The sequence below is a fragment of the Grosmannia clavigera genome, assembly GCF_000143105.1.
Source record: "Grosmannia clavigera kw1407 unplaced genomic scaffold GCSC_179, whole genome shotgun sequence".
Classification (NCBI taxonomy): domain Eukaryota; kingdom Fungi; phylum Ascomycota; class Sordariomycetes; order Ophiostomatales; family Ophiostomataceae; genus Leptographium; species Leptographium clavigerum.
In genome coordinates this window covers 1,147,155-1,169,232 of record NW_014040759.1, presented here as the reverse complement: position 1 = coordinate 1,169,232, position 22,078 = coordinate 1,147,155, and the positions used below count along the sequence as shown (strand labels likewise).

General features: G+C 49.7%; 6 protein-coding genes across 6 annotated transcripts; 4 read left to right on the top strand and 2 right to left on the bottom strand.

Annotated features, from left to right (window-relative positions):
• Positions 1–1,739: 1,739 nt before the first annotated feature.
• On the top strand, positions 1,740–3,559 carry CMQ_10 (c2 domain containing protein; the record flags this gene model as incomplete). Its single annotated transcript, XM_014313949.1, has 2 exons — positions 1,740–2,545; positions 2,614–3,559. 2 exons carry the CDS (start codon positions 1,740–1,742, stop codon positions 3,557–3,559), a joined length of 1,752 nt encoding a protein of 583 aa, XP_014169424.1.
• Positions 3,560–4,871: 1,312 nt separating this feature from the next.
• CMQ_255 (uncharacterized protein) lies at positions 4,872–8,354 on the top strand (the record flags this gene model as incomplete). The annotated part of the gene is made up of 7 exons (XM_014313877.1): positions 4,872–5,021; positions 5,429–5,512; positions 5,635–5,798; positions 6,075–6,378; positions 6,508–7,270; positions 7,334–7,452; positions 7,527–8,354. 7 exons carry the CDS (start codon positions 4,872–4,874, stop codon positions 8,352–8,354), a joined length of 2,412 nt encoding a protein of 803 aa, XP_014169352.1.
• A 1,500-nt stretch (positions 8,355–9,854) lies between these two features.
• Positions 9,855–11,380, top strand: CMQ_209 (geranylgeranyl transferase type 1 beta subunit; the record flags this gene model as incomplete). The annotated part of the gene is made up of 2 exons (XM_014313831.1): positions 9,855–10,587; positions 10,707–11,380. The coding sequence occupies 2 exons, from the start codon at positions 9,855–9,857 to the stop codon at positions 11,378–11,380; spliced, it is 1,407 nt and encodes a 468-aa protein (XP_014169306.1).
• Positions 11,381–12,419: 1,039 nt separating this feature from the next.
• On the bottom strand, positions 12,420–14,126 carry CMQ_302 (t-complex protein 1 subunit beta; the record flags this gene model as incomplete). The annotated part of the gene is made up of 3 exons (XM_014313924.1): positions 12,420–13,803; positions 13,904–14,058; positions 14,124–14,126. 3 exons carry the CDS (start codon positions 14,124–14,126, stop codon positions 12,420–12,422), a joined length of 1,542 nt encoding a protein of 513 aa, XP_014169399.1.
• Positions 14,127–14,552: 426 nt separating this feature from the next.
• On the top strand, positions 14,553–16,940 carry CMQ_7 (eukaryotic translation initiation factor 3 subunit; the record flags this gene model as incomplete). Its single annotated transcript, XM_014313946.1, has 3 exons — positions 14,553–14,824; positions 14,895–16,437; positions 16,512–16,940. The coding sequence occupies 3 exons, from the start codon at positions 14,553–14,555 to the stop codon at positions 16,938–16,940; spliced, it is 2,244 nt and encodes a 747-aa protein (XP_014169421.1).
• Positions 16,941–18,949: 2,009 nt separating this feature from the next.
• CMQ_208 (oleate delta-12 desaturase) lies at positions 18,950–20,495 on the bottom strand (the record flags this gene model as incomplete). The annotated part of the gene is made up of 2 exons (XM_014313830.1): positions 18,950–19,377; positions 19,451–20,495. The coding sequence occupies 2 exons, from the start codon at positions 20,493–20,495 to the stop codon at positions 18,950–18,952; spliced, it is 1,473 nt and encodes a 490-aa protein (XP_014169305.1).
• Between the last annotated feature and the right edge of the window lie 1,583 nt (positions 20,496–22,078).

Genomic DNA, 22,078 nt, shown 5'->3' with positions numbered 1-22,078 from the left:
GCCATTTCTGTTTTGTATATCCACCAATACTCGGCTAGATAAACTAGTGAGCAATGCAATAGCAGGACGGGTTGTCTTTCGACTTTTGTTGACCGCCTATCGATTTACTGCTTCGTCTTGCTTAGACAGTGTCGTGTCATTGGATAGCATTGCTCACTACACCCGCCAACACCCCGCGCATACGTACGCAAACAAAGACGTCCGGCGCTCGTCGAAGTGACCAAAGCGTTAGTATTTGGCCTTCTACAGTGCCGTTTTCCAGGTTCATCACCTTCATTGTTTTGGACACCTGCGAAGAGGACAGCCCATGCTGCTTTGTTCGAAGAGTCTATCCACAGCCCCAAGACTGCAAACGACGGACGGAGCAATGGCCAGCCGCCCCCCTACAGAAGGCCAGAAGTCCGCATATATTCCCGGACTTTTGGTTCTATTGTGACTGGCCTCAGTGCAGACGCAAAGGCCGTCGCACTTTCCCAGCAACCGGCTGTCTGAGGCAGCTTATGAGGACGATTCCATAGCAGTCGCTTAGACGATATCCTCAAGACCAGCTGAAATTACCGACGATGAAGACTTGCTAGCCCATCAAACGCGCCTGAAAGCTGGCCCCGTGGGCCTCATGGCAACAGGCGGTACTGTCTTGCTTTAGTTGAATTTGCACCTGGTATGAGTGCATGATGCATGGAACCATGGCAGCCCGCATCTCTACTAAAAACAGTACACATAATGGCTTAGATATATATCAGATCTGTGGAATTCGGTATGGTCTTGAGGGTGAGATCCTCAGCTTCCTATGGCGAGCAGACGCTGCTGTGACGTGGTGATGTCATGATCCAACGCGCTACAATGCACTTTGGAAAAATCCATGTGCTAGCGGGGGCCCGCATGGTGGTTTCTCAACTCCGTACGGAGTACAGAGTTCAGCACTGCAAATCGCCCATCGTCAATGAGGAGCCACTTCGCGAAGATCTAGGAACGGTAGCATTCCAGTATCAGGAAACGACATCTAAATTAGGTTTGATCCACTCCAGATGTACAGAGTCTGTACTGCAGAGAAATGCATTGGAGCAGAATACAATCAAGGAATACGAAGTAGTGTTACATGTAGAACTGTAAAAGGTATCGATATACAGAGTACGGAGTACTATGTAAGCCTTTGCACAAATGTTTTTCTTCTTCCATCATGGGTGGCTGTTTTGTACTAGTTACGCTAGCCGCCCCGCTTTACCAAACGTGACGTCACTACCAACCTCCTCATCTTGGCTCTATCTTGGCATTGCAAGTTTGAAATGTTCTCATGACAATGTCGCAAAATGCCCGTTGTGCGTCGTTTAGCAAACCGCCTCCAGAACTGATTCGCGCAAATCCATCCCGGCAATTCATTGATTCAGGCCCGAAAACGCGATCTACTTCCCATTAGAAGGCTTACTCTAACTCGGTCAGCTCTAGGCTCTGAAAGACACCAATTGCTCCAAGTTCAGTTCGCTTGCTTGACGATTAATTTGTGCCGGGCCGCCTGCTTCATGTGAAATAAAATGTGAGAAAGTCGCACAGTTTTTCTTGAAGTTGGTGGGTTACTAATGAAACGTGGTTTCGGCGCAACCTAGACTCCAACTAGGACGATAATTGAATCGCTTGGTATCAAAATGACGGCCGAAATTTTAGAGCACGACAGCCGAAGGCCTTTTGATGAAAAAAATGAAGGCCTCCAAGGGAAACCCAAGACTATCTTCTCCCCAAAAATGGACGCATTGTCCCCTGCCAACAACGAGAAGCACGATAATGAGATCAAGCACAGCCGCGCCTCTAAGGTGAAGGAAAAGCTCACTGAGAAAAAAGATAAAGCTACAGGCAAGGCTAACCCGCCTGGCGGATACGATGCAACTCCTCTTCCAGATCTGCAGCCTGGATATACCGTGAAGTTCACATTTCACAAAGCTCTGAACTTGCCTGTCTCTGATATAAACACTTCATCAGCAGACCCCTATATCAAAGCCACCCTTACTACCGATATACCGAAGAGGCACAAAGAAGACCCAGAGCTAATCCACCGAACGAAAACTGTTCACAAGTCAACAGAGCCTGTTTGGGACGAGAAATGGGTAGTTGCCCATGTTCCTGCTTCCGGGTTTCGCCTCAAGTGCCGCATATACGACGAGGATCCCTCTGACCATGACGATCGTCTGGGAAATGTGACAATTGAATTTTCAACTATCATCAGGAGCTGGAAAGATCTAGACCACACGAAATTCGACGTGAAAAAACGTGCGGGGAGCAAGCGTGCATATATGCTAAGAGGAGCTGCATCGATTTTCCGGAGCTGCACGAGCATAACCCCAATCCTCGAGCTTAGTATCGAGGTATTGGGTAAGTCGGAGGGACTGGGTGGGAGAGTCTACACCTTAGGGCCGACGACCTGGATAAGGCACTTCTCGCCTATGATCGGCAGATTGACGGGAACAAGGGTTAATAAAGACGAACGCCAAGACGAGGATGACCCGGAGGACAATAACAACGAAAAGGATGGGAAGGGGACGAAGAAATACGAGTGAGTGGCCCAATTGTCTTCTGTTTACTATGTAGTACGGTCTCCAGTTGCACTAAACTCTTCCCCAGTTTTCAAGCCAATGAGATACAGCTTCAGGGACCAGTGCCCGTACAGTTGTACCATCGCTATGTTGAATTTCGCCCCATAATCGGCCGAATGTTTTCGTCCCGTGGATTGAGCGGTTGGGTCCTAAACAAGGCCTTGCACAAACAGCACAGCCGTGTTTACCGGTACGATGCTGCAACAGAATATGGCAATTTCGAGCCTTTCTCAGAAGAGGCAACCCTCCAATTTTTGAAACTAGCGCATTTTTCCGAGGGCGGGCGTATATTTACTTATATCATAACGCTCGATGGTATGATGCGCTTCACAGAGACTGGTAAGGAGTTTGGCATCGATATGCTCTCTAAGCACACAATGCATTCCGACGTAGCCACTTATATTGCCTTCTCGGGAGAGTTTTTTGTGCGCCGTCTGTCGGAGCCGACAGTGGCGGCAGGTCCAAAGTTGGATCAACAGGCCGAAGTCATTGAGTCTCAGGCAACTGACGGCGTGGCAAAGGAGTCGTCGCCACAGTTGAATGCACGTTACCAACTGATCATTGACAATGACTCTGGGACATACCGACCGAGCAAAGAAATGCTTCCTTTCTTGAAAGATTTTCTGATGCGCAATTTTTCGGGTCTGAAAGTCACAGCATCGCATTGGGAAGACGAAGCCCACCAAAAAATAAAAAAAGCCCAGCTCGAGCGCAAAAAGAAAGAAGGACCAGGTGTGCAAATGGTACTCAACAGAAGTCCGAGTGCTAGCTCTTTCAGCTCATCCGACGAGAGCAGGCTCAGCGGCATGGGCCGTAGCAACGCAATGGGTCATAGAGGAAAAAGTAATAAGGAGATAGCCTGGGATTTGATGGAAAAGCCAGGCCGGATCAAAGATATGGCCGGTATCAGGGGTCATAGACTATGTGACGAGGATGAAGGACAAAGCTCGACACAAGCCAATGGCATTAGTTGATATTCAGTGCATATGTTCAGCTCCTAGTTTTTGTTTACTTTGCAAGACATAACTTGTTTACCCGCCAATAGCATATATTAACCATCCAGCTTGAAGTAATGGCGCAAAGTGGTTGGTCAAGACAAGCAGGACTGAAAGTACTTCGTACCGAACTGAATTGCTCCATGACGCTTGCGTGATTTGCGCTGTATGGCGATAAGATAAGAAACGGAACTAGTTGAATTTCCTCATTATCGATGATGACGAGAATCGTACTCTTGACAGAACACCGGGATACTAGACCGACAGGCTTCAGTTTCGATAAAGGAACACTGGTTAGTTTTAAAGTATACTGCTTGTCATGGCAGAAAACAGGGATAATAGATCGGCAACGCCATGGACCTCCGAGGTCAAGGAGAAGTTCGAAGCGTATGAACGATACCCCTTTTCTAGACGCTCGTTCGGCACAACAACCACAGGATGTGGTGTCGCTCGCTAGGTTACGTCTATGGTAAACACGTGTCTAATTCGGTCCCTTTGCAGCAAGAGCAAAAGCGAGTTTCTCGACCCATGCCAAGAAGCTGCCGCAAAAAGCATTCGGTGTCTGCACCGAAACGGTGGCGAGCGGTCCATGTGCCAGGACTATTTTCAGTAAGCTGCTTCATATTTTCTGTGGCTGCTTGACAACAAAAACTTGGCTTGCCAATATCTACACTGCTCTTGTCGTGCAAGCAAGTCGTGCAAAATATGCGCTAACATGCGTCTTGCTCAGGGCTTACCGGGATTGCAAAAAGATATGGGTAAGACTTGGTTCTCCTACAAATTCGTCGTTACTGTGTCTGTCCTGACCTGTTGCACAGTTGGACAAACGAAAGGAAGAGCGCAAAAAGAACGGATCTTTCTTCTGAAACATGTTGTGTTTAATTATTGCCACTGCAGCAAAAGACTGTCGATAATACTATCCACAATCCCGCGATTTTGTAAATTACCTTGCATCTTACAAAACACAGACCGGGCGTTGGGCTTGTTCAATGTGTGAGGGGCCACGGCGGATGCAGTTGGGTAGTACGGAGTAGGTTTGGGCTTTTGTACGAAGTCGATCGGGTGTGCACAGTGCGATATCTATTCACTTGGCTTTACACGGACTTCGCATTTGGCGGGGTTGTTGTTTTTTTGTCGCTAGTGATGGAAGTTCTTATTTGAATTCAACCACGGTGCGCAATCCCAGCTCTTCTGTGCTAGAAACGTGGCGCGTTAAACGCCTTGCAATAACAATTTTCGGCTTCTCTTCTCGAACCTTTGCTTCGTCACATAATACAGACTTCCCATCAATATGGCATATACGCATCGGGACGAAATTCCACCAGCCCTGAAAAACGGCGTGGATATTCAGCTGCAATCGGCATTTGCGGATGAGAACTGGCCAACGGTGATTCGCTTGGCCGACAAGAGGGCCAAGGCAAGCGGCGACGCCTACTATGAGGTTTGTTCCTTAACAGCCACGGTACGATTCTGATCAGGAATATTGAGGATTGACACAGCAGCCTAGACTATCAAAATCTGTGCCGAGTCGAAGCTAGATGGGGTATCAGAGAAATGTGCGGCTGCAGTGGCCGTAGATCTCTGGGTCAAAAAGGGTACAGTACCTGCGGATGTTGAATCTATTGACCTGCTTGAATGGGGATGTGCTGGGGCTCCTCCGCTGCAGGGCTACTCTGAAACCCTTGGCCTTCTGCGATTGCGATGGGCCAAGGCAAACACTAAAGACACAAAAGGCCTTACATCTTGTTTGAGAGAATGCCTACTCAATTGGGACCTCATAAATTCCCAGCAAGTGAATACGACTCTCACACGCCGACTTCTAAAGCACTCAGTAACCAATGTTTTTAGATTGCTGCCATAATGGACAGGTCTTCCAACTCACATGACAGGCGCTTCATGTACTGGAATATTCTTTTAACCCACATGCTTTCGGTCTGTGTGTTTCCGCTTACATCTACTCCAAAAACAGCACATGTGTATCCTAACAGGCCTAGACGAGTTCACATTGCCCTGATGGAAAGCAGAAGATATATGGCATGCTTGCCCAAAAACAGCTTGAAAAGGCAGCAGAGCTCACTGCGGCGCACATAACAGGCCAGGAGCGAAGTCTTCAGTACGAGGAAGAGTTTCTGCTCTACTACAGGGTCGTCGCGAATCATGGATCGGTGGAAGATTTTTTGAAGCTTTCACTGAATTCAGAAACCGGTGCTTTAAAGCAGTTTCGGCTTGGTCGCAAGCAGCCTTACATCGAAGTGATATCAAAGCTTGAAGCTAGAGGCCAATGGAGTGCCGTATTTGACATTTGCCGACAAGGATTGCAGACAACGGCTACTTCAGGCGCACCCTCCACCATAGCTTGTGATTTGCAAATATGGAGAAGCTTCGTTATGGCTTCAAAAATGCAAGCAAACGTTGAGAAGTAAAGTTTTCCAGACGATTAGACGCCAGGGGGTAGAGAGGATATCAAACAAAGTTACTAACACTGCGATCACAGGGCATTTGACACGGTGCAGGAAGTTCTACAAAGCTTCATTTCGGCAAAATCCAAAATTCCACGCATGTTTACAAAAACCATCGGGATTGCACTGCTAGAGACAATCTTCGAACTGCCACCTTCACTTCTCGCAGAGAGCGATGAAGGCTTACCCTCTCCCCGTGTAGAACAGCTTTTGGTTTATATTCAGGCGAATATAGAAAGAGCATCCGCTTTTGGAGATGTGAAAGGCTATGTTGAAAGGCTTACGTTTGCAGAAAGCAAAGATTTGCTGCAAAAGCTGGCCGCTCTTTCTGTGGATGACGTAAGCCCACTCTGGTCTTATCTTTGTTGACGCAGCTCTAACGGGATACAGGACAACGAAGCGGTATTCAAAATGCACCAGACAGTCCTGAATAATAAGCTACGGTACTTACTGGCCACATGTCCTCAGACACTGTGGCACAATACGGATGCATCAGGCACATCGACACCTTCATGCAAATATTGTGGCCAGCCAGCCGGGCTAGACGGATGCGCCAGCTGTTTCCACAACATCGCCCTCGACAGCCTAGAAGCGCACAGTAAGATCTCGAAAGACGCCGATATCCTGGAGAGAATACAGAGAGTCGACAAGGACCCACGAGTCGATTTGATACTGGTTTCAGCAAGCTGCCTGATAAAGCTGGCAGGCATCCAGAATCACAAGGGTCACGGGAACATGGGCCAGCTGCACATCTCGTTTGCCAACGGGGCACGCTTCCTCCAGGCGACTGCTCTTCTGGAACGCCAATTAGAACAGACACCGGCCGAGATTTCGCTGCAGCTTTTACTCGTACGCGTTTATTTGCTGTTAGGTTGGGCCTCACGTGCTCTTCAGCTTTGGAACCCGCTCGGCGTCAAGCGCACCGTTCTGGACGCCCTTGGCCCGCTATTCTATGATCGATTGTCAACCGTTGCTCCAGCGTTGTTTCACGGGAGCAAGCCATTGACTGAGGGCCTTCGTACATACTATGCCACCGTCCTACAGAAGCATTCGCCTGTCAAGATATGGGATGCATTTACCTCGGGGAGTTACAGCAGCATCCTGGACATGGCCCAGTTCAACGACAATCTGCACCGCAGCTGTACGCGAGCAATGGCTGTACTTGAAGAGAGGCGCGCAGCCCGAGCGTTTGGGGGGAAACTAGAAGATGTCGAGAGCGTCTATATCTTCGGTATGTAGCCTACGGTCCCTAGAACCCTAGGACCATCATACTAACCTCCACGGCGAATCGCAGCCGAAATCACCAATGATATAAACTTGGTCGATGCGACTGACTTTGGATCGATGCCGAATCTGAACTGTTCAGCCACCTCGAGTCTGGCCGAAGTGCTGTCCATCGGTCCAGGCCTTGTGGTAAGCCCTTGCGAACTATTGCATTTAGTCTCCTTTAGGATGTGCGTTTTTGTCCCTGACTGTCCGCTTGCCAGAATACTCGGATGCACCTAGGCTTGCTCTCCGAGAAGCTCCTAGACCTGATGAGCCACAAGCCCCCTAAGGAGTACAAGCCTTCAAAGCAAGCCGAGGCAGCACAACGAGAGCGAGCTTACCTCCTGGAGTCGTTGGCTGCTGTCGAATCGTCATTCATGGAGTTTCTACACCATCCCGACACCCCAGGCAAGCTCACTGTCGCAGAACTGTCGCATTATACAATCATGGCACTGCTCTCCTCTCTAGCCGTAATCGGCGTCACCGCGATTCAGTCGACAGCTGTACCGTCGTATTTTGCAGATATCATGTCATCATTTACGACAATGTACGGCATAGCTCGTTCATCCGTTCAGGACACGCAGGGCTCAAGGGGTGTTGCTGCCGAAGCTGTACTGCATGTATTCACAAATCTCCATGGGCTGTCGCTATTTCGTGACACGGCTATTGCTATCAAGCAAACATCGATGTTTCTCACAGCATTACATGACCGAGAAGCTGCACGCGACCGCAGCGGAAAGTCAGGATTTCACAAGGACGTCATAGCAGCCACGCGGACGCTAAAAGTGACGTCCACACAGGCTTTCGCCGACTTCAAGGCAATCATCAAGCTCAGCAAGGACATAATGGCCGAGCCGGGGTTTCAGAGCGGCGTCAATGACTGGATAGCGAATTCTGATACCAGTAGCAAGACCGATAGTGCTGATGAGCTGTCACTTGCAGTCTTGTCGACGCTTGGTGAAAAATCTGACATGGGGGACTGGTCCGCTAAATTGGTAGGCGGCTGGAGAGAGGCTCTGAAGGGCTGGGCCATGGTCCAGTTGGAGTAGGCTTGGCACGGCCTTTGATCAGATAGGCGACTCGAGAGAAATCGCTCAAGTTTACCAATATACCAAAGAAACCGTATATAAACCATTCCGGGATTGCTGAATGAAGAAGACAGCGTCTCTCCACGTCCGGTAGGTGCGATGCCCGCAGAAAAGACGCCACGTGCACCCGGCAAGTTTGTTGCAGAGAGTTAACGGGCGCCAGAACTGCTGATATGGCTACGTCTTCTTGCTTTCCTAGCCAGTATTTGCATTCTCTCTTCGCGTAGTGTCACCCAAATCCAAAACCATGAAACCGTTTCGACGAACATGTAAGTAAAGAAGATACGGTTTTTGAGACCGTCGCCGGGGCTAATGATTGACGGATTGGGCGCATGCCGCGTACGGGATCCCGATCCGCCATAAAATGGAGAGGAGGCGCTGAAAAAGAAAGAGTAGAGGAGCAGGCTCAAAGAGATGAAGAGGCGGAGAGGAGCTTTGTAGGAGTCAGTCATCAACAGCAGACTGTGGGTGAAACAAAAGTGAACTCACCTTGAGTACCCCAGTAATGGATCAAGCTTATTTCCTCGGGCAGGCTAAGAGTGACAAGGTCGCTCAATCCGACAGAAGCGAGCACGGCGGCGAGGAAAGAAAGGACAGGCGAGGGCGCATCGAAGCTTCTAGAGTACGGCTGGGTCAAGACACGAGAAGTTGCGTTAGCTGCGGCAAGCCTGGGTATCACATTTCTGGCCAGAGAAACGGCAGTCATCACTCACCAGTCCCATCGCTTCGCCCAATATGTAGACCAAGGCTTGATCTGCGACGGTGATGGGGCTTGTGAAAAAAAAAAATCCCAGTGTGATATGGAAGAGCGAGAGTGAGGTGATGATGGTTTTCGCAGATATCAGCGCCATGATACTACTTTATGTCTGCTGAAGCTGTACTAGTTATCCGATTGCCTGCGTCCTAAAAAGCAGGGCGTTGTTGCGTTTGTATTTCACGAAAGGGCCCAGTAGAGAAGTGTCCTTGATTCGGGCGCGAGAATGAGCCAATATACCAGTACCTAGAAGATACGAAATTCGGGGTGGTGGTAGTCGTAAGATACAAGCGTCGAATGTATCTTACTCCATATATGGTGGAGACAACCAAAAAACGCCTTCGATTTGTCGATTTGTCTTATTTGGGAATGCAGAGCAGAGTAAAAATGTCGAAGATGGGAGTCGAGCAAAAATGCGTAGAACAAAATAACAAGTCAGAAGTACTTCTCCCAGTCTCAGCTTAGTCTCGGCTTTTGTATGGCAATGCGCCACTGCGCAGGAGCTATGTAAGCTTGCCGTGACGTCCAATTGGCTGCAGTGCGAAATACGTTACAACCCCTCCTTCCGCCAGTTCAGGGGTAGTAAGAAAGAAGGCGCGACGAGTCCATCATAGCTGATTGGCATTAGTTCCCGCATTTTCTCTGAAGTGGTTCTTGACACTCGTACTCGCATTCACTTTCGACTTCAACCGTCCCCCCTTCTCCCAATGGACCCTCCATTCGACAATACCCGTCACATCCGCTACTGGCAGCGCTGCTTGCGTAGCCTCCTGCCGCACCAGTACACAAGTAATGATAGCACCCGCATGACCCTGGGCTGCTTTATCGTAGCTGCCATCGACCTGCTCTTACCTCCAGGCTCACCCTCGATCATATCGCCCACAGACAAACAGAAATTGCGCGATTGGGTCCTGGCGTGCCAACACCCGTGTGGTGGCTTTGCGGGGGGGCCGACCCATGCTCACTCGAGCTCAGAATACGATGGCTTTGACTTCATAACGGGGCAGCCGGTGGCCGGAACGCACAGTGCAGCCAACTTGGCCGCGACATTATTCGCTTTGCAATTGCTGGCACTGCTCTCTGACGACACGGACATAAACGAAGGTGTGGCGGCAGAATCCGCTTTTATCGGTGTCAACCGTGCGGCGACTTTGAGTTGGCTAAGTCAGTTACAACGGAAGGATGGCAGTTTTGGCGAGGTTCTCGTGGATGTTGTTGATCTGGAAGCGCCAGACGGTCGCCGGTTGGTGATTGCCGGGGGTTCTGATACACGCTACTGTTACATTGCCTCTATGATTCGGTGGATGCTCCGCGGCCAGACCCAAAAGGGTGATGGTGAATGGGTTAAGGACATCGATGTAGATGCTCTGGTTCGCTATATTCGCAAGGGTCAGACGTACGATGGAGGGTTTTCAGAAAGTTCGATGCACGAAAGCCACGGTCCGTTACCACACCGATCCCAGGCAGTCTTTGCCTCTCCCCCATCTGTCACGGAGCGAGAAAATCAAAAGCGCGCAACTATCGTTCGTCTGCTGACAATTCCTTTTTTCCTGTATTAGCTGGGTATGCCTTCTGTGCTATCGCGGCTTTGTCACTTCTCGACCGCCCCCAGGAGAAAGCCTCAAAGACCTCGAGCGATATATTTGACCGGGATATCCCGGACAAGCCAGCATTTATTCATTGGTTGGCATCTCGGCAAGTGCTGCCTAGCTCACCTTGCTCCCAAGATGAGGACGAGGTCGAAGACGAAGTTCAAGGCACAGCAGAATCTGAAGAAGTTGCGGCGATCGCACAGCCAGCGGGGGGACATCCTAGGTATATTGGTTTTAACGGACGAAGTAACAAACCGGCAGATACCTGCTACACTTGGTGGACGATGGGAACCTTGGCCAACCTGCACCAGGGTACCATTGATGACCGAGAGGTCATCGAGCCAAGCCGACGATTTTTGCTTGAGAAAATGCAGCACGTCATCGGCGGGTTTTCGAAATGCCCTGGCGGGCCTCCCGATCTGTACCATTCATACTTGGGCCTGGCAGCACTGGCAACGATGGGAGAACCCAGCTTGAAGTCGTTCGACCCCGTGTTATGCATCAGCTCCGACACGGTGAAGAAGATCGAGGTGGCCAGACAAAGGCTCCTGAGCGGAGCAGGCAAGTACGGCCAAGAAAGGAGACAGTCTTATTTGGACATGGGAAAAGCGTGTTGGGAAAATGCCACATCCATTCGTTAAGTCTTAAAAAATCATGGAAACCGCTTGCTAGATGTAATTTGGTGATTACTTGTGCACCCAAAAAAGCTCAAAGCACAAGCGCGGTTACTGTTTCCTTCCGTTTCATCTTATTATGTAGCATGTTTGCTGAAAATGGGACTTTCACTCAGACACACTACACTGTCTGTCGAATCCCGGCGAGATTTCGAATTTCGATTATGGGTCAATCGAAGCCACTAAACTATGGACTGTATTCCGTAATAATTGGCTAACAATCTTGACCCTGCATTGGATCATGGGCTGAAACAATTCCAGATAGAACTTATACCTCAGCTGACTGCACTTTGTCCGATTTTTCGTCAAGCCCAATTTTGGTTGTGGAGTATCCGTTGTCATTTGCAGTGACGAAGCAGGTTGTCGTATTGATGCCGGTGTGATTCGTACTTTTCCACGTTGACACAATGGCAAGCGCACAACTAACGGCATCTTCAAGGCAATTTCCAGGTCACTTTCTTGGATTCGGAACCCGCAGGAAGCAGTACATATACACAGTAAATGAAGGGACGTGGAAGTGAAAACGAGCAGTGTTGAAATTTAGTTATAATAATGGACACAAAGCTCATGATTCGATAAAACCAATACTCACAGTTCCTTGGGTAGATAGGTGACGCGCTGCAAGCAATTTGATGAGCAGTACTGCTTCAGATATAATGGTAATCACATATTACAAAACCAAAACATATGCTAAGCTCCCATGTGCCCGTTTTATTACAGTATCCCCCCTTTGTGGCAAATCTGGAATAAAAACTATCGGCAATTGTAAATGATACAAATATATGCGATGCTGACATAAGTAGCCGTGGGCGAGGTGAGTCAAAGTCTACGAGGCTATGTTACGACGGCATTGCTAGAGGCCGAAACGTATCCCCATTCCAATTGTGGTTACATCCTCTCTCGTCGCCGTGGCGCCGCGCGGATGATGTCGTCTACCCGGAGAAGTAACTGCTTCTGTTAGCCATATTCGTGTGAGAATTGCGGCGTCAGCCCAGTAGCCTCGTGTTTAGCTGACCTCTGCTGCCTCGCTTGCCGACGAGACGACTGCCTTCTTTAACTTGTAGCTCTCGATGACCCCAACGTCTCTCATATCGGCCAGGCCACCGCCTGGAGTTGTCAGATCCAACCCATAGGTTGACATGCCATCGTAAATGGCCTTCCGCAGTCTTGCAACCAGGTCACCAGAGTCCAGTCCGGCATTGTCCGCAAGAATTGTCGGGAGTTGACGAAGGGCGATGGCGAAAGCGCCAACGGCCAACTGCCGCTTGCCCTCCACACGGGTTGCCGCATTTTCAACCGCCTTTGCCATCAGCATTTCAGCACATCCTCCACCAAGCGTCGTCCGCGGCTCCTTGACCGTTTGCGACAGCACAGCCAACGCATCGTGCAGACTCCGCTCAGACTCGTCCAGCAGCTGTTCTGTTGCGCCACGGAGTACAATGGTGCAAGCCTGACCCGCCGCAACACCAGAGAACTTGATCAGTGTATCCTCGCCGATGATAACCTCTTCAATCAAGTCGCACTGGCCCAGTTTGACCAGCTCTGGGTGATCGAATGTCGACGCTATTTCACCGCCCGTGACAAGTGCCAGGCGCTCAATGCCGTCAAAGTCTGCATGCTCAATGGAGACGATGCCAGCGTCCGCGAAGAGCTGCTCAGGCCAGTTGTAGATCAGCTGCCTGTTAATAAAGCAGTTTATCCCGTGAGCCTTGATCTTCTCCACTTTCGCTTTCATCTTTTCTCTTTCGGCCTTCTCAAGTTCGGCCAGCTTGCTTGTCGAGCCGACCTTGACCCGAGCACCGAAAATCTTCACCTTGTCCGTGTCCATAGGAGTGTTGGCAATAAGAATTTTCGCTTTCTCAAGTCGCTTTGGTTGGTTCACGCCGATCTTCTTGTCAAGAATAAAGCCTTCATCGAGGTAGGATTCCCCGAGTTTGCCGCCTGTTTTTTTAATGATCTGGATATGACTCAAGTCAACCGAGCCGCCAAGACGCAAAATGGCATCACAGGCAAGTTCGGCAAAATGGTCCCGGTCTTGTGCGAGCACCTTGGAGCTGAGTGTAGTTCTTGCGATGGCGACAAGATCTTTCCTAAAAAGTTCCGGGTTCTTGCTGTGATCAACGGTAGACTGCTCCAGCGCGTGCAGCGCCGCCTGGCTGGCTATCCTGTAACCCTCAATGATGGTTTGGGGGTGGATCTTCTTGTCCACTAGTTTCTCCGCTTCGCGTAGAAGCTCGGCTGCGAGCACAGCAACCGACGTCGTGCCGTCGCCAACCTCGTCGTCCTGGACTTTAGAGATATTCACGAGCACTTTTGCGGCCGCATTGTCAAGAGCGATCGACTTCAATATCGTAGCTCCATCGTTCGTGACAATAATATCTCCGGTAGATCTGTAGATATGCAGTCAGCTTGTGCAACGACGTCAAACGAAAGTCAGGCCCATCAGCTCGGCAAGAAATCCCCCAAATCCCAGTGCTGAGGTACACATACGCCGACTGCAGAATTTTGTCCATCCCCTTGGGCCCAAGAGTGCTTTTGACCAGATCGCCAACAGCGATGGCGCCTACAAAGGCAGAAAGCCGTGCATTTTCTCCTTTCTCTTCAGTCGTCCCCTCGTCGAAAATCTGAGTCGGGCTGAATGAAGCCTGTACAGATCGTTAAAAATATATTAAGTCACAGTAAGCTAATGGCCCAAGCCCGTAGTACTCACCATGGCAGATATCTAGCAACTTCAACGGAGTAGGGAACTAAATGCAGGAATTCGTACTGTTGATTGCAAGCATTAGATGTGTGCCTGTTGCCTACTCGTAGTAGTAGCTCCAATTGCTCTTCCTAAGCTACCACTTTTTTACCACATTCCCCCGCTAAAACGGATCAATACATGTGCATTGTTCCGCTACCACTCGGATTAAACTAACGCCGTTTTTTGCGCTGGCTGAGGGGCAGGAAGACCTGCCCCACATTTGCACACGGAAAAGCTGCAATGCAAAAAATATTGTCGCGAGATTAACACGCCCAAAGAAATCCCCGTAACTACGAGCCCTGGGTACGATAGCCTACGCATCACGATTGCTCCCATGAGCAAAAAAGGCTTTTCTATCGAGCTATAGTAGAAAAGAGCATTGGCCGGCCGATCATCATGGCGCCTTCATTTGATCATCTGCGCGAGGCAGACCTCGACGAGGACGAGTTTGACGAGGATGATGTCGATATTTCGGATCTTCGCGCCAAGTACGAGGTGCAGCTAGAGGAAGGACTTGATACGTTTGTCGTCATCGATGGACTTCCGGTTGTAACTCCGGAGCAGAAGCCCAAGCTTGTCAAGTTCCTGTTGAAAAAGCTGAACTCTGTTGGAAGAACTAAAGAAGACATGATTGAGATGCCGATAGGCCCAGACGGCAAATCACTACAGTATGCTCTTATGCCGTCATTGCCCAAATATGTCTCTGCAGTATTTTTGAGGATTAACGCGTTTGGTCAGATTTGCCTTTGTTGAGTTTACGTCACCTGGCGAAGCTGCGGCCGCCGTCAGGCAACTTGACAATGTTCCCCTCGACAAGAAGCACGTTTTGCGAGTTAACAAGCTGACCGACATCGAGCGATATGGAAGGGAGGGACGAATCGACGAAGAGTACACAGCGCCAGTCATCGACGAGTTCCAGCCGAAGGACCATCTGCGCTCGTTCTTGGCAGACCCCAGCGGTCGGGGCAGAGACCAATTTGTTATGTACCGTGGCGACAACGTCGGCGTCTGCTGGAACAGCGAAAAGGAAGCACCGGAAAGCGTTGTCGACCGACCAAATTGGACGGAAAGCTTCGTTCAATGGTCTCCTCTTGGAACGTACCTGACATCCGTTCACATTCAGGGCGTTCAGCTCTGGGGTGGGCCAAAGTGGGACCGATTGGGCAGATTTCCCCACCCTTTCGTTAACCTCGTGGCGTTCTCACCCACGGAAAACTATATTGTCACCTGGTCTGGTCGCCCGATCTCGATCCCTGACGAAGGTCATCCAGCGCTGAGCTTAGACGACGATGGCAAAAACTACGTTATCTGGGATGTTGCAACCGCAAAACCTCTACGGTCATTTGCGAACAATGACGTCCACAAGGGTGACGATGAGGGTGCTGGGAAGCAGCAACAGAAGTCCCCCTGGCCTGCTTTCAAGTGGTCTTCGGACGACAAGTACGTTGCCCGGCTGACACAGGGGTCTGCCATTTCTGTCTACGAGCTTCCCCGGATGAACCTTCTAGACAAGTCAACGATCAAAATTGAAGGCGTGATGGACTTTGATTGGGCACCAGCACTACCTCAGCGGGACGGTGTCAAGACGTATGAGCAACTGTTTTGCTACTGGACGCCCGAGATTGGAAGCAATCCGGCCAAGGTCGGCCTGATGAGCGTCCCGTCGAAGGAGATTGTTCGCACGTTGAATTTGTTTAGCGTGTCAGATGCCAAACTTCACTGGCAGTCCGATGCTGCGTATCTTTGCGTCAAGGTGGACCGGCACTCGAAATCGAAGAAGTCTCAGGCAACAACACTCGAAATATTCCGCGTCAAGGAGAAGGGTGTTCCTGTGGAAGTCCTCGACACGATCAAGGATACGGTTATCAACTTTGCCTGGGAGCCCAAGGGTGACCGATTTGTGATAATCACAACATCAGAGCCGACCGGGCCCACTGCAGTTCCCCCAAAGACGTCTGTTTCCTTTTACGCACCAGAGAAGGCAAAGGGAAATGCAGTTGGAAACTTCAAGCACCTCCGAACTCTTGAGAAGAAAAACAGCAATGCTATTTACTGGTCACCCAAGGGACGCTTTGTTGTCATCGCTACGGTGCATAGTCAGCAAGCTTCGGAGCTTGAGTTCTTCGACCTGGACTTTGAAGGCGAGAAGCCCGAGGCTGAAAAGGACTTGACGGCAAACCTTCAATTAATGAACGTCGCCGAGCACTACGGGGTTACAGATGTTGAATGGGACCCATCTGGAAGATTTGTCGCAACTTGGGCGTCTGCCTGGAAGCACAGCGTGAGTTCAGCATGCATTGTTTGGTATACGTTCTATTTTTTTAGCATATTTACTAACCAGATCAACATATGTAGATGGAGAACGGTTATCACCTGTACGATTTCAGGGGTGAATTGTTGCGAGAGGAGCACCTCGAAAAATTCAAGCAGTGGCAATGGAGGCCTCGCCCTGCGACACTACTTTCAAAAGAGGAGCAGAAGACGATCCGCAAGAACCTGCGTGATTATTCGCGTGTGTTTGATCAGGAAGACGCAGAGCGGATAGCTGGCGCTGATCAGGAGGTTATTGACCGCCGGCGTCGCCTTCTTGAAGAGTGGGTTTCCTGGCGCGCGTCTGTTGAGAAGGATCTTGACGAGGAGCGTGATGCTCTGCATATTCCCAAGAACCTGGTGGAGGAGCTGCTCAGGGCGAAGACGGAGGAGATAGCCTCTGGAGAGGAAGAGAAGGTCGTTGAGGAGATAGTCGAAGAGGTTCTAGAGGAATCTGAAGAAATAGTTCAGTAGGCATAACCTAGGTAACGGCTGCGAAAATGTCGGTGGGTATGGAACTGCTATCCTTATTCTATAAACTCTCGGTCAACTATAGCTGTCCTTAGCACATAGTTCTCTTTCAAGAAGAGTTTCTTATTTTACATTTGCCTTATGTGCTGCGAAAACTATGTCACGTTTGATTTTACGCCTCCACTCCTTGTGGGAGCGGAGACACTCATACAAATCTGTATTTGTTGTCGTACAAACTTAGCTCTGCCAACGTCAGATTTAATTCACACCGGTCGGTGCCCACTTGATTGAGACCGAATAAGGCTTCTTCAAAATTCGGCCACATTTGCTTTGATTTGCAGAAATTTCACACACCAGAAACATCACAACAGCCCATACAATTCTTCTTTTTTCACGGCACATGCGAACAACATTGATGGTATAGGCTCTAGTATATGTCATGCTGTGTCCTGTTTTTCTTTCGGCTGTGGTCATGGTCTCCTTGTACGGAGCCACAGTGATGGCCGATCTTGGAAACTTTACGAAGAGCTGCTTTAATCCTCTGCTACACAACGGAGCGACCAACAAACTAGACATTCTAACTGCAACCTGTTTGAGAGACGACGACAGGATTTCCCCACACAACTCAACTCTCGATATGAATCTCTGTATCGGCGTCGATCAACGTACCGGGAAGCTGAGCTGGTCAATATAGTGGGATACCACTTAGCCTTTGGAAGACGGTCGCCTTGTTACGAAAGCCAGCTAACCAAATTAACAGTGGAAAACTTACAGTCTACTGTTCTGCGTGTATTTCCGTTGAGCACATGCGACTTCGATGTGCGTGTGCTACTTTTAAGTAAAATGAAAACCAACTCAACCATAGACTTGAGTATGCCATTCCTTAGCATATGTCACAACCAATTTAAATCATTAACAACCCCTGAAGATGATGGCATTGTCAACTATGACGGAGTGTTGGCCTGTGGCGAGGAAACTCGCCGAAAGTAAGCTAAGCTGGGAACCGATATTGATTGTGACAAAAATGCTGTTCACATTAGACTTTGCTCGTTAACTTGCCATGTCTGACTCTTGTGGATACTTCTGCAGATTAGATGATGAGAGATATTCGGGGACATCCCCACTAACAATGGTCAAATTAACCTACACGAGATAATCCGGGTGGCATTGAGGTGGAAACTTGTACTTTGGCACAACTATTCACTACCGGCGGTCGAAAAAGGAGCAAATACGCATCATTGATTGCTTATACGCGAAAAAGACGTTGTAGAAACGAGTTCTGACAAAGACCTAATTAATGACCAATGCATCCATATCGTTGGAAAGAAAGGGCTAAAAGGTGCTGCATAGTTGCAAATTGCTAGCTTGACAGTCGAATGAGTGGATGGAAGGGGCTTATTCGAAGTGATCAAAACGCATAACAGCAAAAGCGAGAAATTCAATTAAATCCCTTAACGGACGGGAAGACGGAACAGACAAGGAGCTTGGGAGACTCTTGGGAAGCTTCGGTAGTACAGGGCATAAATTTTATCAAGAGGTAAGACTGTCTTCTGTCTTAGTCACGAATTTTGACAGCGCATTCGGAAAATCTATCTTGCATCTTACTCCGTACGAGAGTCTGTCAACGATATAGCAACTGACCAGTAACGTTATTGAGCTTCTGTTACCCCTCATCGCAGCCACTGCCGGACAAACCGGAAGGTACCGTGCTGCTGTGTCGCCGGTCTCACTCCCACACTGCACATGTGTTACTCTCCACCTTCAATAGGCCCCCAATCACGAGTCGAGTTCTCACTTGTCGAGACGGGAACTTATCGTGTCCATACATCATTGTTATCCTACTCTATACAATAATATTTTTGACTTCGAAATTGTCAAAACGAAATGCATGCTCGCTCGTCTTATTTCTACCAACCCTCCCGCGGCTCTTTCCAGTACGGGACATCTCGACAACCCAGCTTTCTAGATGCGAAAATATATAACTCGCACTTCAAAAAATCCCAAGAAACTGATCATAACGCAGCGGTTTCGGCGACCGGCTCAAGCTTCATCGGCTTGACACCCAGCCCGTTGCGATTGCGAAAAAAGAGCACACCCTGGCCCTGCTCTGTGGCTTCGGCGCTAGGCTCTACCCATTGGCACATCCGCGCACTTGTGTACATAGCCCTGATGAAGCCCCACGAGCCGTCCTTAACGTCGGAGCGATAGTGCTTCCCCATGACCGGCTTGATCGCCTCCGTGGCCTCGTCGGCCTCATAAAACGGGATGGTGCTGACGTAGTGATGAAGAACGTGGGTCTCGATGATACCATGCAGGAGGTGACGCCCGATAAAGCCAAATTCACGATCGATGGTCGCTGCCGCGCCACGAACAAAGTTCCACGCATCCGGGGTATAATGAGGCAGAGAGGGGTCGGTGTGCTGGAGAAAGGTGATAGCCACTATGTGTGAAAGGGTTGTTAGCTGGTTCTCTCGCCAGATCTCGTCTGACCAAGCCAATTTCAGTGCACTAACCTAGCCAATGATTGACCCATAGATAAGGCAAAAAGTACCAAACCATCATGTTTGCAGTGCCAAATGTGCGGCAGAGATAGACGAGACCAGTCATAGTCAGCGCCACGCCAATGTCACTCAGAACAATCAGGCCGGCATCTCGGTTCTCATAAAGCGGGCTATTCGGATTAAAATGGTTTACTCCGGTGAATAACCCGTTTTTCTTTCCCTTGCCCCGGCCCTCACGTTGGCGCTCATGATAGTTATGGCCAGTGACGTTTGTGATGAGGTAGTTCGGCCAACCAACGAGCTGCTGCAGCACGAGCATCATCAAGGTATAAATTGGGGTTTCCTCGGTGAGTTCCGACAGCTCGTGAACAAGGCGTCCAAGCCGTGTGGCATGGTCCGCACGGGTTCGGGGCAGGAAAACCATGTCGCGCTCCATGTTGCCGGTTGCCTTGTGGTGTTTGCTATGGGACAGCTGCCAGCTGAAGTAGGGGACGAGCAGGGAGGAGTGGAGGACCCAGCCCACAGTGTCGTTGAACATCTTTGACGGGGAGAAGGCGCCGTGGCCACACTCGTGGGCTAGAACCCAGATGCCGGTACCGAAAAGGCCCTGGAGAAAACCATAAATGGCCCACAAAGCACCACGAACGATGACAGACGGGACATACTCCGGAGTGTTGAAGTTGTGGAAAAGGTAGAAGGTGATGGAGAGGTACAACAGGTCGCGGAAAACATAGGCCATTCCTCGGAGGCCCGAACGGTTGAAGCAGTGCTTGGGGATGGCATCACGAATGTCCTTGATGGTGAAGCTGGGCACCTCGAATTCATTTCCATATGTGTCGAGCAACTTGCCATACGACACCTTGGTGTTGGCGATCTCGTCCATGGACGAGAGAGACGAGAGAGAGGTCGAAGAAGCCGACGGTCGGGGCGAGTCGGCCGGTGACTGGGCGGCAGTTGAAGGAGAAGAGGCGTCCGGGTCTCCTGTGGCCGCATTCATCGTCCGCCGAAGGGCAGGGTTCTTAGCAGCCTGCAGGCTGGAGGAAGTAGTGGTAGCCATTGTTGGTGGCCGACGTGTCCTCGGTAAAGACAAGTGTCTGGTCCTGCCCAACGTCTCCGAAAGTATACCGGGGGAGAGGGGATCTTATATATGTGTTAAAGAGGGGTGAATATTTTCCGGGCGAAAGAACAAAGAACAAAAAAGCCAGGGGGGGGGGGGAGAATATTTGATATTTGGAAGAGGAATGTGAGAAAAAAAAATGCGTTGGAAGGGGAGAGACAGCGCCCTATTGTGGAGAAGAAAACTTTAAAATAAGTACGGCTGGTGTACGGAGTACTCCGTACAAAGATTCTTTTCGGGACAGTGGTGTGTGGTTGTTGTTGTCCGTACTCGTACTCATCCTGCTGAGACGTCCTATGGCGGGTGCTTCTGGAATATCCTTTGATACGCGCCCCGTATTATAGCGGCACGTAAGCCATCCTTGGCCAATTACCAAACAGTGCTTTCTGCGTCTTTCGTTCTCTACGCTACTTTGGGCAATATACGGACCTGATGGTCCTCGGCCGAAGGCCACGACGGCCCGGCTGCTTAGAATCAACGCCGGCATTGTTGGTGCCCTCCCCTTGGTCCAAGGCATATTTCAGGCACTCGGCTTCGTACGAGATTCTCGCCAACAAGCCATTGGCCACTGAAAACTTTGCTCCCGCTATAGAGTACGTACAGGTATCTTACTCTAGCCCTTCACCGCAATCGCTCCAGCGCATCTTCCCCCCAACGGCAATGGCCGATAGTCTCCGAGTAGCTGGAAGAGGAAAAAGGGCCATAAAAATATCTTAGGGCAAATGGCACTACAGCACTAAGAGCCGCGTCGCCCAGGCCGCCGCTTAATTTTGTGTACGTCGTAATATGTATCTGACTCGCCAATCGTTTTGCGCCATCGCCTTTCTCGTTTATTTCGCCTTTCTTCTTTTCTTTTTCTTTTTCTTTGCTTCATTTTCCGAGATGCACAACATATTTGCTTCCATCCTTACCATTAGTCACCTCTACTCGCCTCTCTACACCTACAGAATACCCTACTCATCACAGTACTCATTATACGACAGGCCCTCGTCTCACTTACAATAACAACAGTACTCCGTATTCACATGTCAAAGCGAAGCTCTACCTAGGGGACTAGGGCAATGATCCGCTTTTTTTTCCGTTGGGGTATGTAGTCTTGATTTTGTTGAGGGAGCGCAGGTCGCCTTACCGGATCAGGAACTCATCGGGGCAATCTCCACGTGCTAGCTGCCATCCACAACCGATTTTACCGCATATGATATTCTTGGCGCAAAACGCCACCCTTATTTGCTGTCATATCGGAGACATGGGATTCACCCATCCGGTCGTTATCGTGATACATATGATTTACTACTTGTACGTGTTGTAATGTCGATTGAATGTATGAGGCCCGATTGTAACCTCGGGAGAACGGCCAAAGCTTGTGAAAGCCGACACAGATCTCTAAGCCATACCTAATTACGAAGTCAGCGGAACGCATCAAATTGCCACCAAGGCTTAGACACTTTCTTTTCGGCATGTTACACGTTCAGCTTTCGTCTAACCCAACTTTTTTTCCCACATACGCGATGATCTTACATACC